General features: G+C 40.3%; 1 protein-coding gene across 1 annotated transcript in view; it reads right to left on the bottom strand.

Moving 5' to 3' along the window:
- Positions 1-1,418: 1,418 nt before the first annotated feature.
- Positions 1,419-25,267, bottom strand: part of ARHGAP15 (Rho GTPase activating protein 15) — a 379,872-nt gene continuing 356,023 nt past the window's right edge. Inside the window, exon 14 of the mRNA XM_014941116.1 lies at positions 1,419-2,711. Coding sequence (XP_014796602.1) covers positions 2,528-2,711 — 184 coding nt within the window. The 3' untranslated portion in view covers positions 1,419-2,527. The remainder of the gene's footprint in view (positions 2,712-25,267) is intronic.

The following is a 25,267-nucleotide window of genomic DNA, read 5'->3' on the forward strand; positions in this document are numbered from 1 at the left end:
CAGGCTTGCAAATAGTTTTATCTTTTTTGTTTTTACCATCTTTTGTCTGGCTGCCTTCCGCCCTGAGGGGTTGATGGCAGGAGCTGTGAGGTTCTCTCTTTGAATTGCAGTTGAGTCAGTGATTTTTTCCACTGAGTTCATGTAGATGTTAAAGGGGACAGGGAGAAGACTGGTCCCTTGGGGAAGGGAGCAGCTTGATAGCAAGGCATGGTTATTCCTTTCCGTTGTCGGGATGAGGAAGGATAGACATCTGCTGTGTGCCCCAAATTACACTCCTCTGATGAGACCCACTTGCATCCCCCCAGAACTGCCTGTCCACGTATCAGGCTTCTATCTTGAACAAAGCATTTTGTAGAGAAGTCAGCACATTTGTACAGAATTCATGTAAGGCACCCTTCAAAACCAAAGAAAGGCTTATGTGTCCACAAGTTTGCTTGATTTTTTTCCCCTCTGCTCCTCCAAACAACAAGTTGATCTTAAGAGAGATACGGTTTCATTTCATAAGCCTTGTCTTGCTTATAAAAACAAGAAAAGAGGAGTCTCCATGCTCCAAAGAAAGCTTAAAAGAAGATTAATTAATTAATTAAGAATCTTTTCTTCTGAGTGCAACAGGATCCAAGTAACAAGTGAACTTTTCATTTCCAGTAATAGCAGAAATTACTTCAATAGCATGATTGTGAGCACCCGTGGGGCCATAATGTGAATGGTCTTTATTAAGGAATAGACTGAACTTCTGACTATCTTTCTTCCAGTCATTTCCACAGGCTATAAACAGCGCCTGGTTTGTTGCTATTAAAAGAGTCTAAAGACGACGATGCTGAAAAGCATTACTGTTTAAGTACTCATGGCTTGACATTAACATGAAAAATATTTTCTTGAAAGTAAAGTGAATTTGGGCTCTCCAGAATGTTATAGTTTTGTTCAGAAATGATTATGTGGAATATTTGTGATATGGGAAAGTTGTTTGTCTCTGTGTTTTTAATTTTAATTACCGGTCACTACCCTTCTGTTTTGCTTGATTTTTAAGACATGTATGAAGTCAGAAAACATCTTGGGGCCAGTTTTTATGTTCTCTTGGTGTTATTTTCTGCTAATGTTAGTACCTAATGAAAGACCCTTGTCTTAGTTAATGACCAGGCCTCATTATTCATTTGTTCCCATAAATGACCACTCTGAGGAGCAACCTCTCTTGAATAGCATGGTATTTTGCAAAATGATGCTAAGTGAAAACTGAAGTAATCCGTGATCTGCTGAGGTGATATTGAAGACATATCTCTCGTGCACAGCAGACCTATGCATTAATCCTATGTTTTGGGGTCTTTAATTGCTTTAAATATTTGCTTCTAGATCTGTGTTTCACACATCTTATTTACATGGTTTATTTTTCATTTTATGAACAAATCGATAACCAGACAGACTCTTTACCACACTGGATTAGTTTTATTTATTCTCTTTGAACTTGATTAAAAAGCTGTCAAACATAAGTCTACATTTTATCAGCAGAATACTTTTACAAAACAGGGTAGGACATGTGTATAGCTGGAAACATACATTTCAAAATGAAACAATATTTGATATATTCTAGACAGTTACCCTTTTGTTTATCCATGACAACTGAAACTAACCATCAAATGCATAAATTGATTCAAGTCTAGCCAAGTAATCCTAAGGGCATATGAAAAGGCTTTTTTTTAAAGTTCTTTCTAGATGAATTTAATGTAGTTCACCAATAAAGCATCCTCAGGAGCACAATACAAATGCTACAGAACATGAGATAGCTGGGGAAAGCGGGCAGATGTACAGTGTGATGAAGAATCAAAATGGATGTTACATTAAAATGAGCAGTCATGCAATGTCTTCATTTCATGTACTGCATTTAAGTAAAAATGCCAAAGTTCCAATTTTGTTTTTAATTTTTTTAGGCACTGTTATGCAAATAGTGACATTCTGGTGGTGGTGGGATATTTCTATTTTTATTATTTGTTTAAAAGTATTAAATGTAATCTTTTTTTTTTTTTGAACTCTTGCGGTAGGGAAATTGATTATTCATCATGTCTTTAACTTTCAATATATATCAAAGAGAGAGGTAAATTATGCTCAGATTAGCTGCAAATGATCTGCTATCACTGTTTTAATTCATTGCCTTTAATATACATATTTTAATCCATTTTTCACAAATCTCCTCAATTACTATTTGTCTTTCTGTGCCATTGCATATGTTGGTAAACAGCATTTTCTATGGTCTTTGGCCATATGCTGTATGCTCAGCTTGCAAAAAAAGTGACACTTGGAGTGCTAGCATAATGAAACTCTCAAAGGGTTAATGCAGAATGCATATAGGCAAATGTTGACAATATTTTTTATTCCAATGTTTGAAAATTAAACACAAAATCATCATTAAGTTTTCACAAAATGAGGCATCTGTCACTTGAAAGAAAAAGAAATATTTCAGAAATATGTTTACAGAAATGTAAAAATATTAGACATCAAGACAGATGTGAACGTTTTCAATAACAGGCCCTGTCTGTCAGTCTTCCTCAGAGCCGAAGATCTTGCTGTACTCACTCAACATAAGTTCAACTATCTGATTTTGGTACAGCATGTGGACTGCCATGTTCCCTGTCTCCTTTTCAGGTCTAAGGAGTGTTGGTCCAAACACAATTCCCAAGCTTTGTGTTGACATAAGATTCACGGATTCCTTGGCTGCTATCCTGTTGACGAAAGGAAATAATTGGTTAAAAAAGAGGGATGTCAAAGGAGTCGCTGTTGCATTTGAAGTACATAGAGGCACTTTTTACTGATAGTCCTAACAGGGGTGTTTGTTTGGTTAAGTTATCAAAAAAAGGGGAAAGAGGGAGGGAAAAGACAATTTCTGCCAACCTGACAAACAAGGAGAGAGTCAGCCCCAGACAGCGAGGTGTGTGCAGGGTCTAGAGCCCCATTTCCAATACTCTTATATCAGGGCACAATTATATCTGATGAACGAGCATTAGTTGGCATGTGTGCAGTAATTTCTGAGCTCATATATTTAGATACCAAAACCAGGGATTCCTCTTTACACTAAGGGAATTGAGCACTTTTGGTGTTAACAGCTTTGGTGGCTCCAGGGAGAAGCTTCCCTGCTTTTCCTAACGTAGTCTCCAGCTCTGAAAGAGTTGGGAAAACAAAAAAATCCCCTTAATATAGAGCTCATATGAAACACATTCCTTCTGCTAATTTAAATCCAATAAGGTTACTATGGTCTGAAATGGTTTGTGAAATTTATATAACTAAAGACTTTTGCATGCCTTATCCTGACACAAAGTTTCTCGAAAGACACCGAGACCACATACCTTAATGAGATGACTTAGAAAATAATGGTAAGGATTATAACCTTTGATATCTTTATTACCCACAAAATTACAAGAGGAGGACTATTATTATTAAAAGTTGATCTTATGTCTGTATTAAGACTTAATATTCTAGTGGAAATGACATTAAGGATGGAGAAGTCTGGTCTAAGAACAATATAGGTTTAATGGATGGAGTTTAGGTAGGCAGTTTCGCATAAATCTCTGCAGTGGTGAGCATGAACTAAGTAGAAATCCATTTCCTTTCACCCTCCAGAATACAGAATATATCCTAGGTTGGAAAGACTAGTAAATTAAGATACATATTTTATAAATAAATTACACAGCTCTACCAAGGAATGTGAACTAAATGTAACTTTAATATGTAAATGTTTGAATTTATGGGTGTTTCCTTAATCTGTTAGTTTAAACTTAAATATTCCAAGTGGACTGTTGAAGTCAAGTTCTGCTTTTTTCCCCCCCTCACTTGTTGTCACCCGTTTACCTTTTTAAAATCCAGACAGCAATTTAAAAATCATCATAATTGTCTCTGTTTTCCCATACTTGTTGCTGAATTTACAGCAACCTACACTATAAGTGAAAGAAACTTCATGAGACATAACGGGTACAGTCACTTAAAAAAAAGGTTTCTTTCATGTTAGCAGGTGGGTCACGCAGCAAAGAGCATCTTCTTGTGGATTTCTGCCAATCTTGTCTTTTACCACGTTCCTTGAACATCAACGCTTGTGTTTATTTCCCCATATATAAATAGGAAGCATTACTTAGTTCTGCCTCATGCTTGTAACTGTGGTGTCCATTGCAAAAAACACTCTCCATATGGCACTAATCAGATTGTCTTAATTATTAGTTTCTTAAAATATAGCATCTTTATTATAAATTAAAAAAAAAAATAATTATCTTTCGTCTGTGGTAATACTAACATATCATCTCTTCTGTTAGGAGTTCAGAAGGTCTCAAAAGTTAGGAGCTTTGTTGCCAAATGACTGCATGGGATTCTGATGGACATCACACATCCTTAGGGCAATTAAAAATGTTTGTTACAAGGGTGACAAGGTTGTTTTCCTGCCACTTATGCAGAAGGACATACATTGACCTTGCATCTTCCCTGTGAGAAGAACTTGATTTGTGTTGAGCTTGTTACATGCTAGAAGTTGGAAAACTGATAAAGTATTTGCAGTTAATATCAGCATGGGTAGAGATGCTGGTTCACCAGGGGGGAAAAAACCCCACATATTCAGCAGCTGTATCTTGTGTAACTTTAGAGATCTTCAACTTAGCATCAGCCATAGCTGATCACCACCATCTATGTGGTGGTGTTGATGATGGACAGCATTGAATTTGGAGGAGAAATATCTATCCGGGAGCAGGAGGCAGTGGACCATGAATAAGCAGGGTCAGTGTGAAAATAGTGGTGGCAGAGCTCAATTTATTGAAGGGAGAAGAAGGGTCTGTCTTCCTTTATCTGTAAAATTTGGAGTAAGAGGTTGAGATCTTATGTTTCTGATACGGACATAGATAATGGAAGATGGATGGACAACGCCTCTGTCCTTGTTTGCCATCTTTCTGAAGCAGAATAATTCCCCTTATATTTCCTGGAGGTGCCGTCCTGCACATGAAGTCCTGTTTAAGTCAAGGCATTTCCAGCATGTGGTCTGTGGTTGCTCAGCTCTCAGGAGGTGAGGGTAGGCTGTGAAGCAAGGGAGGATGTGCATTGGTGAGGGAGAGGAACGGGCTATCTGTTGGGTTCATGGATATGGAACGTGGCACTAAGAACATCTGTGTATATTTGTGGCCTCTAAGCTTAACACTGATGTAATAATTCTTGTATTGATGAAATCCCTTGAAAATTCTTAATATTTTCTATCTACCTATGCAGTCATACTTGTTTTGATGACCATAATAACAAAAAACTATAAACCAAGCAAAGTTGGGCATATGGAAAGCCTGAGAAGTTAAATGATCTCTGGTAAAATACAGCTACTGAAGGGAAAGAAGGAAAGAATTCAGTCCAACCTGAGTAAAATAATTATAAGTTTAGGACCTTATGCCTTTATAAATTATAAATATTTACCGATGAAATTCTATAACTACTATTTTTTTCATCTGTCCACAAAAACAAATATGCACAATTTAAGCTACTACTCTAGCTTCTAAGTGAAATTGAGTTGTTACAAGAGAAAATCCCTGAAAAATGGACAAGAACTCTCTTTTTTGGCAAGAAAAAGAACAAAAAGAGTGATACACCATTTACAACATAAAAAGTGAAAGGAAATGCCAGAGCTACTTTTTGTCAAACCCAAATGAAAGGAGCAATGATCCATCAATTTAAGATTATTTCAGAAACAATCTATAATCCAGTGCCACAGACACTGGAACCATATCAAGAAATTTTGGGGCATTATGCTGTGCAAGATTTTATTTTTTTTCTCCCCAAATAAGTGAACCTCAAGAATGGCTTCAGTTCTTTAAGATCACGTTAGGAGCTATGCAGAAAATACAGTTCTCATTATTAATAGTAATGAAATTAATTATGTATTAAAACAGCAGAAGTGTCTTATAGGAGGGCTCTAGTGTCAATGGCAGATATATAAGCAAAAATACTTGGAATTTATGCTTTGGCCGTTGCTAAGGCAACCGTAAGCTGGAAAGCGTGTGACTGAGAGCAGGGCAACTCTACAGCTAAGAGGGTCATTGTATGGTGAGTTTGGTGCTCTAGTTCCGTTAAACCTACACTTTTCAAACTCTCTAAATAAAATCATTATTAATTTTGACATTTGGAAAGCACACTGGATTATTACTTCAAACACACTAGGTGTTAGGAAATGTTCTTCATCCATTTTTACTCCCTAGTAACTGCTGAGGAGGGGAAAGTATTTCAACAGTGACTCTGATTCCTCGCATTTTTAATGTTCCTACTGCACATAAAAAATTAGAGAAGTCAGTGTACTTAGGGAGGAAAACCCCATTGGAAAGGGTACTTCTACTGTAGGCTGGAGAGTGTTTGAGGGTAGACCTGTCCTCTGCTAGCTGCACTGAGAACTTTCTTAGCTGTTTTCAGCCTAAAAGGATTTAAGTTCGCTCAACGTCAGGGACATTTCTACCTTCAGCAGAACTGGTTTTAGCCAGTTCTGGCCAGTTTTAACTTTTCAATAAAACAATCCTGCTGCCCTTCGAGGAACTAGTAATAATATACTATGATTAAAGTACAATTATGTTAGAAAATGGGGGGATCAAAAGAGTGGTCACCTGGTAAAAAATTATGGGCCAAAATGGTAAGTGTAGGAAATGCCATCCTCTGAATTCAGTAGAGGACAGAGGGATAAAAGTAGGTTTTGATCTTATCAAAATCCTGTGTATTGTGCATAATGCTAGTATTTTATTTAACTGGGGAAGTCCCTGACCAAGATTTAGACAGAGGCAAAGAAAGATTAAAGATGTGTGGGAATAAAAAAAACTCCCCAGGAAGAAGAAAAAATTATGTACTTGTGACATCTATCCTCTTGGTATAACAGCTAACCTTACAGAATTAGAAACCAACTCCTCTCTAAGCATGTTATTCCATGACAGCCCATTTGAGCAGGTTTGGTACTTTTGTTGAACTATGTTAGTGACTACTGTTATGGCCAGAGCTGCTCATCCTGATGGACAATGAGGCTGATAAGTTCCTATGAACTGCCTTAATGGGTTAAATATATGAATCCCATTGATTCACTTTATCAATAATTATCCTCAAATTAGCTAATATCTGTTTCCTATATATACTTGGGCATATACAACCATAATGTTTTAGCCTAGAGACTCGGCTCTGGGAGTGGCTCAGCTGCATTTAACTCACCTCAACCATAACACTGTTAACAGGTCTTTTCACTGCACTGTTATGGGCCACATTTTAGGCAGCAGCTTTCTGTCTTTTGCTATTGCAGAGCTCCCAATCAATTTGAGCGTGTTAAAATTTGACTCTTATGATAAAGAGTTTCTAGCTCAACATTTTACGGTCCTCTCCTTCCCAAATGCTGGTTCACAGGAGTTAAAAAATAACAGGTATTACATACTTTGCTTTAGTGTCAAGACATTTGGGAAGGAATCATCCAAGCTTGAAATAAAATCTTTATTGAAAGCAATTCTACATCCATGCCACTCAGATACATGGTATGATCAGAGGAGGTGTCCCAGGGGAAAGCTCAGCGCAGTAGACAGGGTTGATTACTTGGACCTCCTGTCAGTTCTTAACTCATTGACAATGGCTGAGACATTCAGTACAACTTTGTTTTCTTTATTTGGAAGTAAAGTTAATATACTTACCTTAACTGTGCCAAATGTACTGGAAAATAACCTGATAATAAAACGTACCATCCTACGAAGTGATAATGTCTGTGTGTGTATAAGCACATTTTGGCAGGGCTTTTGCAGACGGGTTTTTCAGCGTTAGGAAGGAAGCTCAAGTACGAAATGATGCACAGATAAACTATCAGGTTTCCTCTGTATGTATTTCCTTTTCGTTTAAGGCCTGTTACATACTTCCCTGAGATACAGAATAATACTGCAACATCATCTGCTGTTGTAAACTTATTTCAGTTCAGCTGTAGTAGTTGCTCTTCAGGAAGAACTTAAGTGGGTTTTAGTGCTAAAAAGACAACTGAGCTACAAAGTCTGGCTTTGAGAGTCCTCTTAAAACACAAACAATAGATGATCATCCATAAAAGGTCAAAGCTTTGCAGAGATATCCATATCCAACTGGATATACCAGCTTAGGAGAGGCAGCGAAGGAGGAAGGGTGCAGGGCCCATGAGCCATGTTGAGGGACTTATGGAAATAAGTGGTGGTAAGTGAGCCCCTGATACCATAAGCTCTATTTCTGTAAACTGTTCGATTCATTGCACTGTGACATAGATAAATTTAAAATTTAGTAATAAATTGGCTTTCTTGATATTTTGTGAATGCAAACTAAAACTCATTATTATTTATGTAGCGGCTTTATGGCTGATTTGCTCAGTTGTATTACAGTGGTACTCACCAGCTGATGAAGCTAAGCAAATGCAAACACCATCAGTAGAATCCCCAGCTTGTTGTTTGTGAAATCTGTATACCATGTTTGTGGGGTTGTTTGTGTGGAATTTGTGCATGTGTAACTACAACCTTGGTTTTATGCTTATAGAGGAGCTCCAAAACACTAAAAGGTCTGTCCTTTTCAAAATGTGCCATGTGGTTTCTTCTGCAACAAATATACACAATTCAGGGATTGCAGTGGACTAATAAAGTTTCAAGCTACTTTCTTTTGCCCGTGTAAAATGTGGAGGGACTTGAAATTCCTGTTTGCTCCGTAGGTTGAATTCGAAACAATAGCTATCCAAGACGGGTAATAGAGAAACCAGGTCATGGCGTATGATATGTTACGAGAGGGGTCAGAAATAGTTCAGACATACTTAAGAGCTTGCTTTTGCTGAAAATAGCCTCCATGGCTCCTGGCCTACAGAAACTCCATAGGCTTCCTGTGCTCTGCAGCTGTGGGTTCATATTACAGCTCTTTGGGAAAAAGCCCTTCTCTTCAGTTGCTCTGGGATACAGGAACGAGCACTTGATGCTGTCTTCTTCTGCAGACTAGCCTTTAAATCTGACCATTGGATAGCTATATATAGTACCTGGACAGCTGACAGGGACCTGGTGGAGAATGGGCTTCCTCAGGGGAACCCCCGCATATCTCGCAGCATGAGCCCTTCCCTGGATGAACTGCCTTGGAGTCTAGCCCTCAATGAAAATAATAACTAAACTAACTCCAAACATCAGTTCACAGTTGGCTGAATAGACTCCGAAAAGCTGAAGAAAGGCATTTCTTCTGGCTTCGCCCGGTTTAATAAAAGAACAGTTCAAAATAAAATCTTCTCGCCATTGGGTGAACTTTGCTACCTGTATGAGGTCCTTTCTGAAGAGCACGTGTGCTCTTGCCTTTGCACACACCTCACATAATGCCTATCTTGTAGAGAAAGTCTTCACTTTCCAGGTGACAGAAGCCTGGAAGCTTATTTAAATATTTAAAGGGACTCAGGCCTCTGCAAGGGCTCGGTTCAGGAATGTGCTTTGGTGAAGTCCTGCTTGCTCTTCTGCGCGATGGGAGCTGTGCTCCTGCCTCTGCCCTTGGCTATGGCTGTATGAAGAGAGCAGATTAACTTGATACCTGTATCTCAATCTTGGGATCATTTCTTTTTCCTGGCTATCTCCTGTGTTAGAGAAGCTCCAAAGGCAGAGGGTGCACACATGTGATGATGGGTGCACACCCAGTGTGGTATGGACAGCAAGGGCAGAAGCTCACCTCCGTGCTGGCTCCACGGAAGAGCCTGGTGTGGGCAGAGGCTCAGGTCCTTCTCCCCCAAGCCATGTTGTGTCAAAGAAATGGGTTCAAAATCTTTCTGCAAAAGCTTCCCTGTTACTGCAAAAGTTCCAAGTCTCTATTTTGGAAAACGGATCCAAATGGGTGACCTGCTAAGTTCTTCCGTTTACTGACAACCAGTGCTCTGTCCTCCCAGTTTGGCTTGGTTTTTAATTTTTTTGTGTGCAAATGCAAACTTGTTCTGACTAATGCTCATAAGACCAGGGGAAGGAGGAGATCCAGCTAATCCATGTTATCACAGCGCAACTTTGCTATTGAGCAACTTTGCCTGTTTGGGGACAGCAGGAGTTGGTAGGAGTCAGCTGAAGGCCGTGAACTTCCTTAAGAAACATCTCAGACTCCTCTGGCTGCAACTCTGTGCTCAGGGCATTCATTTTTGCCTTCTCTAACAGCCCTCTAGCAGCATATATATCTCAAACAACAGTGAACCCCTCTTCAAACACAACGCTACCACTGCGAGCACGAGTCTCTCCGTGGGGAGAGGATGGGAGAGAACAAAACCACCCGTGACAGATGTTAGGCAGATGCTAATGCACTTCTTAGAGGTGTTTGGATAGTAGAGTGATAAAGGCGGTGTGAGACTACGTAGAATAATATATGTTCAGATAGAGATATAACACATAGAGCCCTTAACTGTATTTTTGGCTGGTGGTGTAACTTTTGCTGTGATTGATTTTTTTTTTTTTGGTGTTAAATTCTATTTCTGATTTTTTTTTTCCTACAAAACAGCTAGCTTATTGTAAAGACCTGTCAGAGGTCCTAGATCTGTACGCTTTTGCGGCCTGTGTGGCTCAGAAGGCAACAGATAGTTTTACATGAATAAAGCTTTAACTTTTTAAATTGCTTAAATATTTTTGTTCAAGAATGCCTGAAGGTACATTTCCTTGTAGCATTAAAAATAAAAAAGCAGTTAGCAACAATCTCCCTTAAATCAAGAATTGTAAATATAGAACCTTTATCATCAGCACAGCACATCCAAAAATGTCTTTGTAAAATAAATCAAATTATATGAGTTAATTGATTCCAGGCAACATCAGCAACTGCAGGTGGAAACTGAATAACAGGATGTTTATTAATGAGGGACTATTAATCAAAATTGACAATATCAATTCCTGTTTCTTTTATTTGAATTCTACCTGCAAAATCCACGGACATATTTGCTGCATTTTAAAATAAAAATTTAAAAGTAAAGAAAACGCTAACACTTGGGATTTTAGCTTTAGATGTAGGGCTATTTGTTTAAACAGCGAAAGGATATCCTAAATCCAATTTGACAGGCAATGCCAAAGATGCCAGTGGTAATTAATTAGCACTTAATTTAGACCACAGAACAACAGGATATGGAATTGGTGCTCAGTGCCATTTCCCCTTAGGCTTCATCTCATGAGGGTCAGGAGTATGGCTGTTGCATTGAAGGTCAGTAAATAAATTGGGGGAACACATTGACACTGGACTTTTCATGATAGATATCCTTCACCCTTATTACTGCCTCTGGCTACGGCTGATGAGAAAAGGACTGCAATTGTTCTGTGAAGAATGCTGTGCACAGCCTGGATGCGAGCAAGGTAGCGTCTGAGCCCAGGCGTGGTACAGTAGCGGTGCTGGATGCTTCCTAGGGGCAGAGAGCTGTCTCAACTTTGTGTCTGGGCTGGAAATAAACTTCCAGCCGTAGCACAGAAAGCCTGAGGAACTCTTGACAGGCGAGAAAATTCACTTAAAAGCGGTCCCGAAGTTTGCTAGATTTGCGAGCTTAGCTTTAGATTAAGCATAATTAAAATAAATGGGAGATTTTAGAGTGAGGTTAGAAACTAGGTCAGCAAGGGAAAAAACACATTTCCTTATTATCCTCTTGTCTTTGTCTTAATAATATTTGGTACTTCTCTATAAAGCTAAAGGCTCTTAATAAAGGTGGATTAATGTCATTAACAGCATTGTTTTCTGCTGGTTTTGACATGCTTAGCGATGGACAAACAAAAATTATGCGGCAAAAAAGTAGAGCCACCAGTTCTGCTGGTTTTTAACTCAGTGAAAGAAGCCACCCTTCTACAGTGCACCCAAAGCAGAGGGCATATGGAAAGCAGGCAGAGACACCACGGAGCCTTGTTCGCAGACGCACATAAATTGCATTCTTTGGTTCAGATTTACTGGTAAGAAAAATAGAAAGATGATGAGACTCTGTAATATCAGGTTATTCTGCCCCTCTCCTCTACTCTGGTGAGACCCCACCTGGAATACTGCCTCCAGCTCTGGGGCCCTCAGCACAGGAAAGCCGTGGACCTGTTGGAGAGAGTTAAAGGAGGGCCACAAAAATAATCGGTGGGCTGGAGTGTCCCTGCATGAGGACAGGCTGAGGGAGCTGGGGTTGTTAAGCCTGGAGAAGAGAAGACTTCAGGGAGACCCTATAGCAGCCTAAAGGGGGTACCTAAAGGGGGCCTACAGGAAAGATGGGGGAGTGCAGAAATAGGATGAGGGGGAGTGGTTTTAAACTGAAAGAGGGGTGATTTAGATTAGATATTAGGAAGAAATTCTTTCCTGTGAGGGTGGTGAGACACTCTATAGCAGCCTAAAGGGGGTACCTAAAGGGGGCCTACAGGAAAGATGGGGGAGGGCAGAAATAGGATGAGGGGGAGTGGTTTTAAACTGAAAGAGGGGCGATTTAGATTAGATATTAGGAAGAAATTCTTTCCTGTGAGGGTGGTGAGACACTGGCCCAGGTTGCCCAGAGAAGCTGTGGCTGCCCCATCCCTGGAGGTGTTTAAGGCCAGGCTGGATGGGGCTTTAAGCAACCTGCCCTGGTGGGAGGAGTCCCTGCCCAGGGCAGGGGGGTTGGAACTGGATGATCTTTAAGGTCCCTTCCAACTCTAACTATTCTATGATTCTATTCTGTTTGGAGGTCATACTAAAGATGGAGCCAGTAGCTGCCCTATCCCTGAAAACATTCAAGTTCAGTTTGGATGGGGCTCTGAGCAACCTGATCTAGTTGGAGATGTCCCTGCTCGTGGTAGGGAAGGTTGGACTACATGGCATTTGAAGGTCCCTTCCAACCCAAACTATTCTATGATTCTATTCTGTTTGGAGGTCATACTAAAGATGGAGCCAGTAGCTGCCCTATCCCTGAAAACATTCAAGTTCAGTTTGGATGGGGCTCTGAGCAACCTGATCTAGTTGGAGATGTCCCTGCTCGTGGTAGGGAAGGTTGGACTACATGGCATTTGAAGGTCCCTTCCAACCCAAACTATTCTATGATTATGATATAATCCTCTTCTCAGTAAACTTAGTGCATCTGGCAGCCCACTACTGTGTTCTTTCTCCCAGTGATGTCTACCTGTCTTTCCAAAGAGCAGCTCAGGTGGAAGGGTGTCAGCACTGGCACAGCTTTCTGAAATCACTTCTCACAAACTATATCCCAGTTCCACCATGGCCAATAGAGTGATGAACAGTGGGAACTTCAGCATTTCCAGCAGGGGAGTTCTCCCTGCACATCCTAGACGTGCCCCACTAACACAGTTTTATTCCCTTGGTCCCCAGAAGGGCTGTCTGTATTGGTATGTCAGGAAAACACTGAGTTAGGCAGCAGTCCCTGCTCAGAAAATGTATTTTGGAAGCTCCAGGTTAGCAGTTATTTTAACTTTCACTTCATCACACCCTTTGCAGCATTTCTCTTGACAGTGAGTGAAATTTTGATTACTGTTAAAGTCACTGACAAAACCCCCAGTGATGGGGAGCCAGAATAGCATCAGAATTTCACCTTATATAAGCTTAACTTTTCTCGTTTTGGATGATATCTACTTTTACTAAGTGGAATTACTGCTTTTGACTATGTTCAATCTACAACCTCTTGCAGCCTTCAATTATAGCCCCTTTTGTGCTACGGTAATCCAGTTGACAGCAAATAATTCAGCCTTGGATATGACAGGTTTACTTTCTGACTTACAGCGCAGAAGTGGCAATTGGCTGGAATTTCAACCTGGGATGCTGAACTGTACACAACATGCTCAGAAATACATTTTTGCCTGTTAGTCTAGAGCTTCTGGTGAAAAACTTAGATTCTCTAACAACACATGTTTTTTTGTCCAGCATCATGAATAAAATATTCAGTTTTGTGAGACAGACAGTAATTTTTGATGTTGAAATCATAGAATGTGGAAAAAAATTCCACGAAAGTCAGAGAACAAACTCTCACCAAAGTCTATCTTTGTGAGCTCCTATATATGTAATTACTGGATAAATTGTTTTGTTTCAAGTCTTTTTAAATACTGAAACCTTTTTCATATTGACCTATTAATTTTCCCCAGTATAAAATCTCCATTTTTTAAACCTATATTATCACCATCTTCTTTAAAATACGAGTCTTTTTGCTGTGTTTGCCCAACAGAGATGATTTTATACAGGATCTGACCTCAACCAGGATTCCTACTCTTTCAGGTTCAGTTCTGAGCTCTCCACAAGCTACTATTGCAATATATATATGCACTGCATTTGTATCAGATTTGAAAGATGCTTTAACATGCCTCCCAGCATCACGATTGTTTCAGCCCTGATATTGAACATGAGTAGGATGAATGTATCTCTTAAATGCACTAGTGAGTATGTGCCATGAGTCTTTGATTTCTTTAAACTTATTTACATTTTACTTGCCCTTGAGCAATGAATTTACTATGTCAGCATTGTCTTTTCTACTTACACTTTGTCTGTCTTGTCCACTCACCTTAGTTTGATGTTTATTTTTTGTGCACGTGTATAGTCCATTGCACTAAATGCACGAAACGCCTGGAGTGGAGGATTTTCCATATATTGTGTCTTTCTAAGATGCACCCTTTGTAGTACTGCAAGTTCTGCAATATTTCCTAGCTTTAAACTGGCTTTGAATTTTCTCATTAGTTCCTTTTTAAGTCCAATACCCCTTCACACATGTACTGGTCTCAGATGACTGTGGTCTAACTGCCTTAGACACTTTACAGAAGTCTTTATTCTCTGTACAGGCAGCCCTACCTCTCTCTGTAGTTGTGTTTCTTTCATCTTTGAAGCTTCAAGTGACCAGACTTGCCAATATCTGCTTTTGTCTGACCCTGATCAAAATCCACAGTTAGAAAAACTGGTGAGAAAACATACACAAGTCTCTTAGACCTCCTAACTGAAATCAGGTTTGACAGACATTGAAGGATTTAGGAACAACAGGAACAGTCTTGGTCTTGATATCAAACCATACTCATCAATCTTGGGACAGCTCATTCAGTGAGCACCTTCCAGTACATCAAATCTCCCACTCATAGCTTAAGTGAGTAAAATGCCTCAATGCATCAAATAGAGTTGCAGAGAAGATTTTCTGACAGTGCACACCTACCAAATGGGTCCATCCCTGTATGGCCTTGCTTGTCAATTTTGTGCAAAGCATGTTATTCTTGGAGATGAAGCTTAAATGTTGTGCATATGATTTTTTTTCATTGCCTTGAACTCCAGAAGACCACTGACACAGTGCTGTCTTGCTCTCAGATAAGGCTAAATTCAGGATACTTTTTGTAGGTGCTACGTGGACCTTCCCCTCCAGCAGAAAGTGGCTAACCTTAAGTGAATAGTTGTAAATGGATTTACACCTGAAAAAGTGCTTCTTTAGGAAGTAAATGTTGTAGTTTCAGGATGCAGAGATTCATAAGTTTAATTTAATATGAAGAGTGATGGAAACCTGTTAGCTTGTAGCACAGAAAGGTTAAGCAGTTCCTCACTGTTGTGGTCAGGTGAGAGTCAAAACAAATTAATCAAGATGTGAAATTTGCCCCGAGATAGAAATCTTGAGGCTGACACTGTGTCCATAGCAGCTGCAATGACTTCCATGGGGTAGATGCTCTGAATGAATGGGAAACTCCTTCTTTTGATGTCACTTTTATGAGATAGTTATCGAGATATGGAAACATAGCTGGGTTGTCCTAGGAGGTGGTCTTACTTTGCCTGCTACTGTCACAGTCCTACTGAAAACTCTCTCTGGATTGAAAGTTTGACTATGGACAAACTGATGTTCACAGTAAACTTTACTTACTGGAAACCTTCCATATGTTGTAGGGCTTTCCCATATGCTATACACCACTGGGGTTTCCAAGATTGCTCATAGTGTTTGGTGAAGGCCTGGACTCGACAATGTGGACGGCAATGATCTGGGAAGTGGGAACAGTTTCAAGGCAGATGAAGTGCTATCCTGAGGTGGTTTGGGGAGGCTGAGTCTAGTGCTGACACAGAGAACATGGTGTGAAAAGTTTGCACTTTGTCCGTGAAGGTGCTAGGAGACCTACAGGAGACAGATTGACGGGATCCGTAAAAAATATGGAACTTTTCTGAATTCCCTTTTCTTGGCTCACCTCCATGGAATGGGGTCTTCTGAAAGAAGACCCCAGCAAAGCTCTGGAGAGGATGTGGCAATGCCATCTAACAGCAGGGCTGAGATGGAGATCGGTTTAGAGGAGGGAAATGGTTGCGTCTTGTGGACCGGGGGAAGGAGGAGAGTTTTCGTACGCTTGGCTGGAGTTAGCCGCTCCACAGATTTATGATTTTACATTGCACCATAATGCGTAATGTACGAAAAGATAAATATTTTCCATTCAGCAACATCTTGCTGTATTTTCGTCTAACTCTATAATTTTAATTATAAAGTGAACATAACCTGTATCAAATTATGATTTTGTTAACATATTGAATGAGGACAAGAAAAATAAATACCAGATTTTATACTGTACAGGCACATGAAGGTATAGTAAAAAAATCTGGTTTCCTTGACCACATTGTCATAATATGCATATATAACTGCTTATTGAATCCAGGCTGTGTAGACAACAGAAAGAACACTGGCTCCATACCATCACAATGCATGCCCACAACAAAGAGGAGGAAAGAACAGACTCTTTCATTGTGTGTTTCTAAGTATTACCAACATAAGGGCTAAAAACATTACCTCTGTCTGAAGTGTATCTATATATCCATGCATAAGTTATTAACTGGGCTCCCTGAGCACAGTTGCTGAAAATATTAATATATTCAAATTATATTCTAGCTACTGCAAAAACAGTAGATCAGACAAATGTATTAAAATCTCTTCAGACAAAAGGAGTCACGTTATTTATAAAGTTCCTTGCCCCCCCCTTACTGGAACACAAACCTTCATTGTATATATTATATGAGAACGCAAGATGATCCTTAGATGTCAGAATGTGGCTTAAAGTTTGAATGTAATCATAAAACAGTGACTCTAATGCTTGCCATAAACAAATTGTCACTGGCATTATGTAACTTAAGACTATTCACAAAGTATAAAAGAGGGGAAGAATAAAAGGTGGCTGCCAAACACCATGGGCCAAATCCGAATGTTGTGCCAAATTGCACTAGCAGACCAGGAATTGCTAACCCAGCGTGGAATTCGGATTTGCGCTCCCCAGTGCTTGGGCTGCTCCTATGGCTTAAATTAGAGCAAGATAAAGGTGTTTTTTTAATTTTTATTTTAGTTTGTCAGTTTAGACTGTAAGGCAACAAAGCAGCAACCAGTGGGTCCTGCAACCCCTCCTGCTCTCTCTTTTTGGGAGGTGGGAAAGTGGGAGAAAAGTTCCCTAATTGCCACAGGACCCATTTTTTTTGTGGTGTGATCTTCAGGACACAAATAAGCATAGTCAGATTGCACTAATAATGCAGCCCAGAAGGTAAATATGGATCTCAAATCTGTGGTCTTGAATTTTTCATGTTATCCAGCAGGTAGGGTACCACCTCATTGGGCTGAGACCCTGCTCTTTGCTTGGATTCGTTAGGAAAGCTGGCACAGTGGTTAATGCCTTCTGCCTTGTGGGACAAAAATACTCAAGACAGAAGGCCTTTGTGAATAAGAACTTATCATTCATAGATATTTTGTTTTAGTCCAGACTTCAGGAGGAATGTATATCTGATAACGTGTGCATTACAGCTAGTTAAGGCCCTTTATCGGGGAAAACAACCAAACTAGTTGGTTGTCTACCAACCCTTTAGTCCCCCCCGCCCCCGCCTTCCTTTTAAAAGTAAAATGACATTTTTTTCACAGCCTGAAATAATTGTTCAAGCAGAGATACTGGTTTAACTCATTATGAATTATTAGTGGAAAAGTGGGTCTCAGAAGTATGTTACATCTGAAATATTTTTCGTCACTTGAACATGTGCCGTCCAGAACTGGCCCTATTCTACCAGTCACTGGGAACAAACACTTCGCATTCACAGATGCTCCTAATTTGGTGTGGTTTGGAGTGTAATTTAGATCAAACATATCCATGTAAATGAGTCAGGGTTTCTTAATTAGGTGCCTCTAAAGAAAAAACTTGGACCACATCAGTAGGTGTGGGTGTGGTGCCCACAGTACTGGAATCTTTCCTATAGATGAGGCTGAGTTTTGTTCAGGCATACTGTAGATTTTTCTTTTCCCTCTTTTTTTTTCTTTCCCTTTTTTTTCTTTTTTTTTTTTTTTTTTTTTCTAAAGCACAATAATAAATCTGCAGATGGCATAGACATAAAGACGCTACTTCAGAGGAGCTGTCTAAAACACTGTCTCTTTGGCAAATGCCTTAAAGTAGGTCATTCTGCTGTGATTTAGGTTTATATTTCATTGCCAGCTTTTTGTTCCCATTACAAGTAGGGTGCATTCCAGTCCACAGATTTGTTCTTCTTTTTTTTTTTTTTTCAGATTGGTTTTTATTTACAAGAATTTGTAGATCTTCATAAGAAAATGGCCAATACCCTGTCAGAAGTACTAATCATGCACTTGACCACAAAAAGAGATGTATGAAGGTGATAACCTGCAAATGTTGGAATGTAAAATACCCTTCTCTGGAAGCAAAAAATGTATTGATTCTCTTAACGTGGTGCTTGAAATGATTGTTGCATCTTTCAGAATGTGTGAAAAATGATTTGATCTAATGTCATTTCTGAAGTCTTATAGAGCAGGGGTATCCATTGCCCTAGTTGTTCAAGTATTAGCTTTTGCTTTTTATATATTTGCTGCTGAAAAGCTTGTACTTTATAGCTTATAAAAAAAAAATAAAAAATCATCAGGGTCTGTTTTCCCATCAAAGTGCTGGGGGATTTACATGCCAAACTCCCACTAGCCTTAATGAATTACCTGCATAAATTCCCTTTCAATCGATAGTAGAATAGATCCTATTGTGTTATATTAATTATTTTGCAGAGAACACTGACACTTTGGCATTAAAGTCCGTTTTGTTTTGTTTTTAAGTTCCAATGAATATCTTAAGAAACTTCAAGCCTATTATTTATTTTACAGCCTTATTCTGAGAAAAATCCCATATCTGTAATCAGAAAAATGAAAAGCGATGCAATTTACCCTTTGATGAACTGATCCTGGATGTTAATGTGTTAGGGCCCAATCTCCCAAAATAGCAAAAAAAAAAAAAAAAAAGGGGGGGGGGGGTGGGGGTGAAAAAAAGCCCTTTTGTAATGAATTGAGCATTCTTAATTTTCACCAGCAGAAAACATTCGAGTTGAAAAGAACGCTAACCCCAAGCAATATTAAGAGGTTACAAAATCACATAAATTAACTCCGCCAGTGATATTTTACTAAAGCGTATGCGAGTGCAAAGCAGAAGCAGGACTCTCACATGGTCTTGATTAACCAAAGAGTACTTAGCAGTCACCGGGCCCTCCCCGAGATGTGCTGCCCAGATGCACACGTACACCCACAGCGCCAATATCCACATGGGCGAGCCTTCAAAGGCGCGGGGGGCTCTCGGGGTAGGGGGGGGACCGGGAAGAGAGAGGAGAGTGGAAGTGAGAAGTGTTCACTGTGTCATCGTGGGCAAGTGCCTTACCCTCCTCATTCCTCACTTTCTCCGTCTACACAACTAGGATAATAAAACTTACTGACCTGAAAAGGAAGTTGCGAGATTTAATTAATGTTTGAAAAGCTTTTTTGAGATGGTTTGATACTGAGTAATGTGGGATGAACAATGGGAGCTCTTTGAAACAGGGGCTCTATCTATCCGTATTTGTGTACTGCACCTAGCACAATGGTGCCGTACAGCCACGGAGTCAACCGTATCATAAATATTTAAATTAAAACTATGTTAATTATTTTTATCGTTCTGTTATTTGCTGATACACCAGTTCAGTACATTTTGAAGCTTGGTAGCATTGAAAAGTACCAAGTGTAATTATTTGCCTGATTGTTATGAAAATCAGGGTTTATATTTTTAAATACGGTTGTGGAAATAGGAAGTGTATAGAAACACAGGTGAAAATGTGGTTTTAATTACTCATCATTCTTCTCATTAAAATCGCTAAGCTGCAAGGTGTTCTTTAGGGAAGAGGTGAACTTTACAAATACTCTTATTCCTCAAAAAGGTGAACTAGGCATGACTGTATAAACCCTCAGTAGCAGGCTGCCCCTGCCCCAAAGTGAATAAAATAAAAACCCATAAAGACTGGGTTTCTTTTCTTGCCTTTAGTCCAAAACCTGTTATTACTCTTGTCCTGTGCACACTTTTGCCCGACGAACATTTGCTGGTGTCCACTAATTTATAAGGGGAGACTTTAGTAGACCGATGGGTACTTAGCAGAGAGAAAATGGGTTTAACTCTTCTCCTTCCCATTAGATCGAGCTCTGGGAAGCTGTGGGAAATGGGACAAATGTTGGTGCTTCTCCAGCTCCTTTCTAACACTTCTATAGCTGAAACAAAGAAGAGCATGTGTGCAAGAGCACGCCTCCATGTATGTTTGCCCTTCTTAAGCTAGAAAGTGATTAATTTATTTCATATAAATCTTAAAGTACCAGTCAGGGATGCCTGAGTCTCTTATGTCCATGACCAGTCACCTACTTGCTCTTCCAGTGCAAGAGGGTGTTTCTCCTCCTCGTATTCCCAGTAGCTGCTCACCAACTTTGCAGGAGCAAGGTTAAGCTTTTCTCCCATCTGCTGTCCCATGGCTGAAGAGCAAGAGCTGCTCATGAATTGCCTGACTATAAAGAAAGGTCGTGGTTCAGGAAATAATCTCAACACATAGTCATTCTTGTGCCTTTAGTTAAGGGCTTCTGTGCTTCTGCACATTCCTGAATCTGGGCATTTTTCCTGAAATAAAATTTAAGTGCCCATCCCACACTTCAGGTGGTAGGTCTCCCACAGGTTTCCTGAGGTTTCCCAAATTTTTCTTATAGTCCTTCCATTCTGTGGATAGCTTTTTCTTTTAAATAACTTTTACTTTTTTTTTTCCTTCTTTCTTTTTTTTTTAATAAAAACCTTGTATGCTTCTTAATGTAATCTGTTCTTCTACTGTGTGAAAAAACGGTTCTCCTGAGCCTAGATTCAATATGTAAGCCTGCCCGAAACTGCTGATATGACACATAGTTTAGTAAGTGAAAATCACATATGTTTGCTACATCTTTCCTCCACCAACTTAAAAAAAAAAAAGAAAGTTTGCAGACATCCCCTGCGTCGTATTACTAGATGCCATACTTTAACTTTATTTTCTGATTTTCCCTCAGAATTCTGGGTACTGCTGCTGGACTTGTCATCACATTGTCATCGTGTCCTGGTGTGGGGGCTACTGTGGGCTTCTGTCTATGCATGGCTTTTTTCTTTTTCTTTTTTTTCTGGTTTTTAATAGGTAGAAACAAGTCTGGTCACATGTAGTTTGCAAAAACCTATGTTTTTCAGGATGTAGCTGCCACATGTTGCAAGGTTTGAGGGGAGGGGGGTGTTTCGTTTGTCAAAGTTGTGTCCTTTTCCCTATTCATAGACATATGAACATGGGAGAAGGTTATTTTTCCAAACAGCTAGAGCCTGAATACCTATGACTTTTGTTAGATAATATATTAATATCAGTGGGTTTGTCTTAAATAAAAAAGTTCTGCTTTTGATGAGGAGCTTATTTCCAGTGAAATTGATGCAAACAATTACCAGTAAGAAAGAAGGATTTGGGAAGGGGGGAAGGCAATCAGAAAGAAAATCCTCTTTCTCTCTCTGAAAGGGCAGAAAGCCTGGATGGCATCTGACAATCTCTTGCCGTGCTATGTACGGTACGGGGAAAATGGAGCAAAATAAATGGAGTTTCTTGGATTCAAAGGTGAATCAAAAGGAATTGGCTTCTGCCTGGACAAGGCAGCCAGATAGGGCACAGTAACAGATCCACGTGATAAACCAAGAGGCAACTGCAGAGCTCCCCAGACAACTTGCCTGAAGTGCCTGCCAAGGAGGCAGATGCTGCTGCTGGAAGAATCTCTTCCACAGTTGGGCATCTGGGTTCAGCGCTTCCCACGTAAGGGAGAGGGATGGGAGCATCAGGCTGGCCCCTGCCTTCCCCTTTTAATTATTTCAACATCCATTTTCTAGTTCTGCAAATAACACATATTATCCTGCCTTTGTGGGGTGGGGGGGGGGGGAAAGAAGGAGGAAGGAGGGGGGTTTTGTCTGTAATAGATCCCTTCGCAGGGGTGTCTACACGGATGGGTAAAGACAGACTGGAGCTTGGCTGCCCTGTGCTCCAGCCTGGTCAGATGTGAGACAGCTCGGGTCTGGGAGTCGCAGAGCTGCCTTGCGGTGGCACGGAGCTCAACCTAATAAGCAGAGCAGGCTGAGATTCATTAATTTAACATTAATAAGCACAGCTTATTAGCTCAGGCACAGGGCTGTATAATGCAGGCGCACAGCTTCTGGAGCAGAGCTGCGTCCGCCTTTGCCAGCTCGGAGAGTGGTGCAGAGGATCCAGCCAGGGTGCTCCTCTCCCCTGCTGCCTTCTGCATTAGGGAGGAAAGAGTATTTTGTGGTTGCTGGAGAAGCTTCTGTGCAAACAGAAAAAAAAAAACCTCAACCTCTGGGTTTTTTGATGGTATTGCTGCCTTACGCTGAGTCTTTAAGTCATTTTAACTTCTTGTGCCTCAGTTTCCCTATGGGCGTGTGATAGCTACCTCGAGATGCTGCTGTGAAAAAAGGTTAAGTACTGATTGTAAAATACTCTGGGATCCTTAAAGACTGAAATGCTCCTTCTGCCTCACTTGAATGATAGTTCTGTGAGTAAATTACTGGGTACAAATAATGATTTATCAGATAGGGGTTGGTTGCTCTCAGTTCACATTTGTGCAGAGAGCCAATACAGGGTTTCTGCATCATTTGATGTCCTGTGTACACCTGAAAAATAGAACTGGAAAGGTATATTGGTTTTATCTGGTACCTGTGATTAGCTCGCTCTGTTTGGGAGTAAAAATCACTTGTAGATAAGCAACAGGAAAGAGTGGAGTCCTTGGGAAGTGAGGGGCATAGCAGTATATGGGCTATATATAGCAAGCAAATGTTCTCTAAACATGTTCAAGTAGAACAGGTTGGTTTCTGTAGCTCTTTATTTGGGAAAATTCCTACTCAGGTTGGGTTTTGTTGTTTCTTTCACGTGTAAAGTATATTTGTTTGATTTGCTCATCTTCAGGAAGAAGTACAAATAACCTTAGTAGTTGCGCTCAATTATTTTCAGTGCAAGACCTAATAAAACAATTTCTTACATTGCTATACTGGCAAGATCTATGTGATATATCGGCTCAGCCCCATGTTTCGTCTCTTCTCTTTAGGAGTAGTAGAATAGATTTCATGCTAAGTTGAACGGGGACACTGGTGGGTTTTTTTTTTTTCTTCCCATCAAATGCTAAAAAACCTTAAAAGAACAGGTACTGCAACCCCAAGCTTTGCTTTTAATCCCCCTCCTGTGGGCTTCATACGCTGCACTGTGACTTCTTGCAGCTTCAGAGGGCTCGGTTTAAGAAAGATATATGGCACGGGTGTTAATCCCTGCTGCCAGGCCTTTCTCGCAGACTCTCTCATCAGCTGCTTTGTCTGGGTTTCTGAAGGAGGACCCTTCTGAAGTGCCTTGCACGTTGTTATTTGTGCTTGATCTGGACCTGCTCCTGCAGACCGGATCGCCGCAGAATAAAACCATAGCGCGGCCCTCACCGCCGACAGTGATTTAGGATAAACATGGCCTTCTGGGCGAAGGTTGGGTTCTCCTGCTGAGCTCCTCTGTGTCAGTGAGATGTGTGCTTTCATGTGCTGTACAGAAGTCCCAGGCTTACAAAGTCCCCCATAACAGTCCTGTTTGTCTGATAGAGTGGAAGGGAAGGGGTGGGAGAAGCAGGGGAGTGCTGCAGAAGCAGCATAACCGTGGTCCCTTAGCTTCTCCCCCTCAGGAAACTCTTGAAGCTCAGTTCAATATTGAGTGAGAACAGCCGTCTCCACCAGCAAATACAGAAAGTGCAGTAATATGCCTCAAACCAAACTAGTTTACTTATTTTCTCAAGGTATCAACAACTTTTGAATTTCCCGTGGTTGAAGAGGGTGGCAAAAGGTACAAGTCAGTGTTGAGCATGGCCCATTGTGCACATTGGCACCCCTCTTCTGAAGAGTCTCCCTAAAAGCAGTACAATTCTACACTTTTTAACACCTGCAAACTACTCTTGTTTTCTAGGTTAATTTAAACAAACACACGTAACCTATATTTGCATAATACAAGCATCATGTTATAATGTACAACGTATGTACCTTTCTTTATTCTCAGTTTTAGAGCCCTGACACCATTTGACTGGGCCTTGTCTTTTGAACTGAGAAGTTCAAGAGAACAAACCAATTTTCATCTTTTTTTTTGGGTGTTTTCTGTATCTATTCTACTACTGCTTCTATGTCAATTGAGCAAAGATCATGGAATACTCCTGTCCTTACCTGGGAATGTGTATGCATGGCAGGGAAGGCTGACCTTCTCCAGAGAGACTCAGATAATTGGTGCCATCATGCTCAGCCCCCCTAAATGGCTCAAATATCACATTTTCCATCACTGCACCACAGTATTGTGTCAGTACACCTCTAGCTTCACCATAACTTCTGCAGTGACACTTGGGTAAGAGCAAGGGCTTGTTTGGATAGAGCATCCACCTTCCCACCATATCCATAGAGTTGAGGTCAAGCCTGGTATTCTCTACATATACATTAACAAGTATTGGTGTTTTATTGTCTGGATTTTAGTGTTTGGGGTTTTTTTTTTTCCCCTTTTCTCCAAAAACACCAGTGTTGGTCCAGTTTTCCCCTTTATTCTGCACATACACAGCAGGAAACAATTGCTGTCCCAAACAGATTATGCTCTAAAAAGCCAAGGCAGACAAAGGAAGTATTATCATCATTTTGTAAACAAGGAACCAAGGCACAGAGAGATTAAGTGATTTACCCAAGGTCACCCAGAACATCCGGTCAAAGCCAAGAACTGAACCCACATCTCCTGGGTCTCAATCAAGTGATTTTACTATGAGATCAAAGATTTATTGTGTGTACCTGATATCTCTCCCCTAAGACACGGTAAAAAAACTTTCTTCAGGTTAGGATCAATGCCACATATGCTGCAGTAAATTTAGTATATGGCATATCTGTGCTGACAGCATGTACCCACTTCTTGCACTCAGGTTCTTCCCAGGAAATAATTTCCCTTATTATTCTTCCATTGACAGTAATAAATTATCAGCCTTCTCTAGATAACCAGCTGAAGGAGAGAATGTGCA

Source organism: Calidris pugnax, unplaced genomic scaffold, assembly GCF_001431845.1.
Source record: "Calidris pugnax isolate Ruff unplaced genomic scaffold, ASM143184v1 scaffold60, whole genome shotgun sequence".
Lineage (NCBI taxonomy): Eukaryota > Metazoa > Chordata > Aves > Charadriiformes > Scolopacidae > Calidris > Calidris pugnax.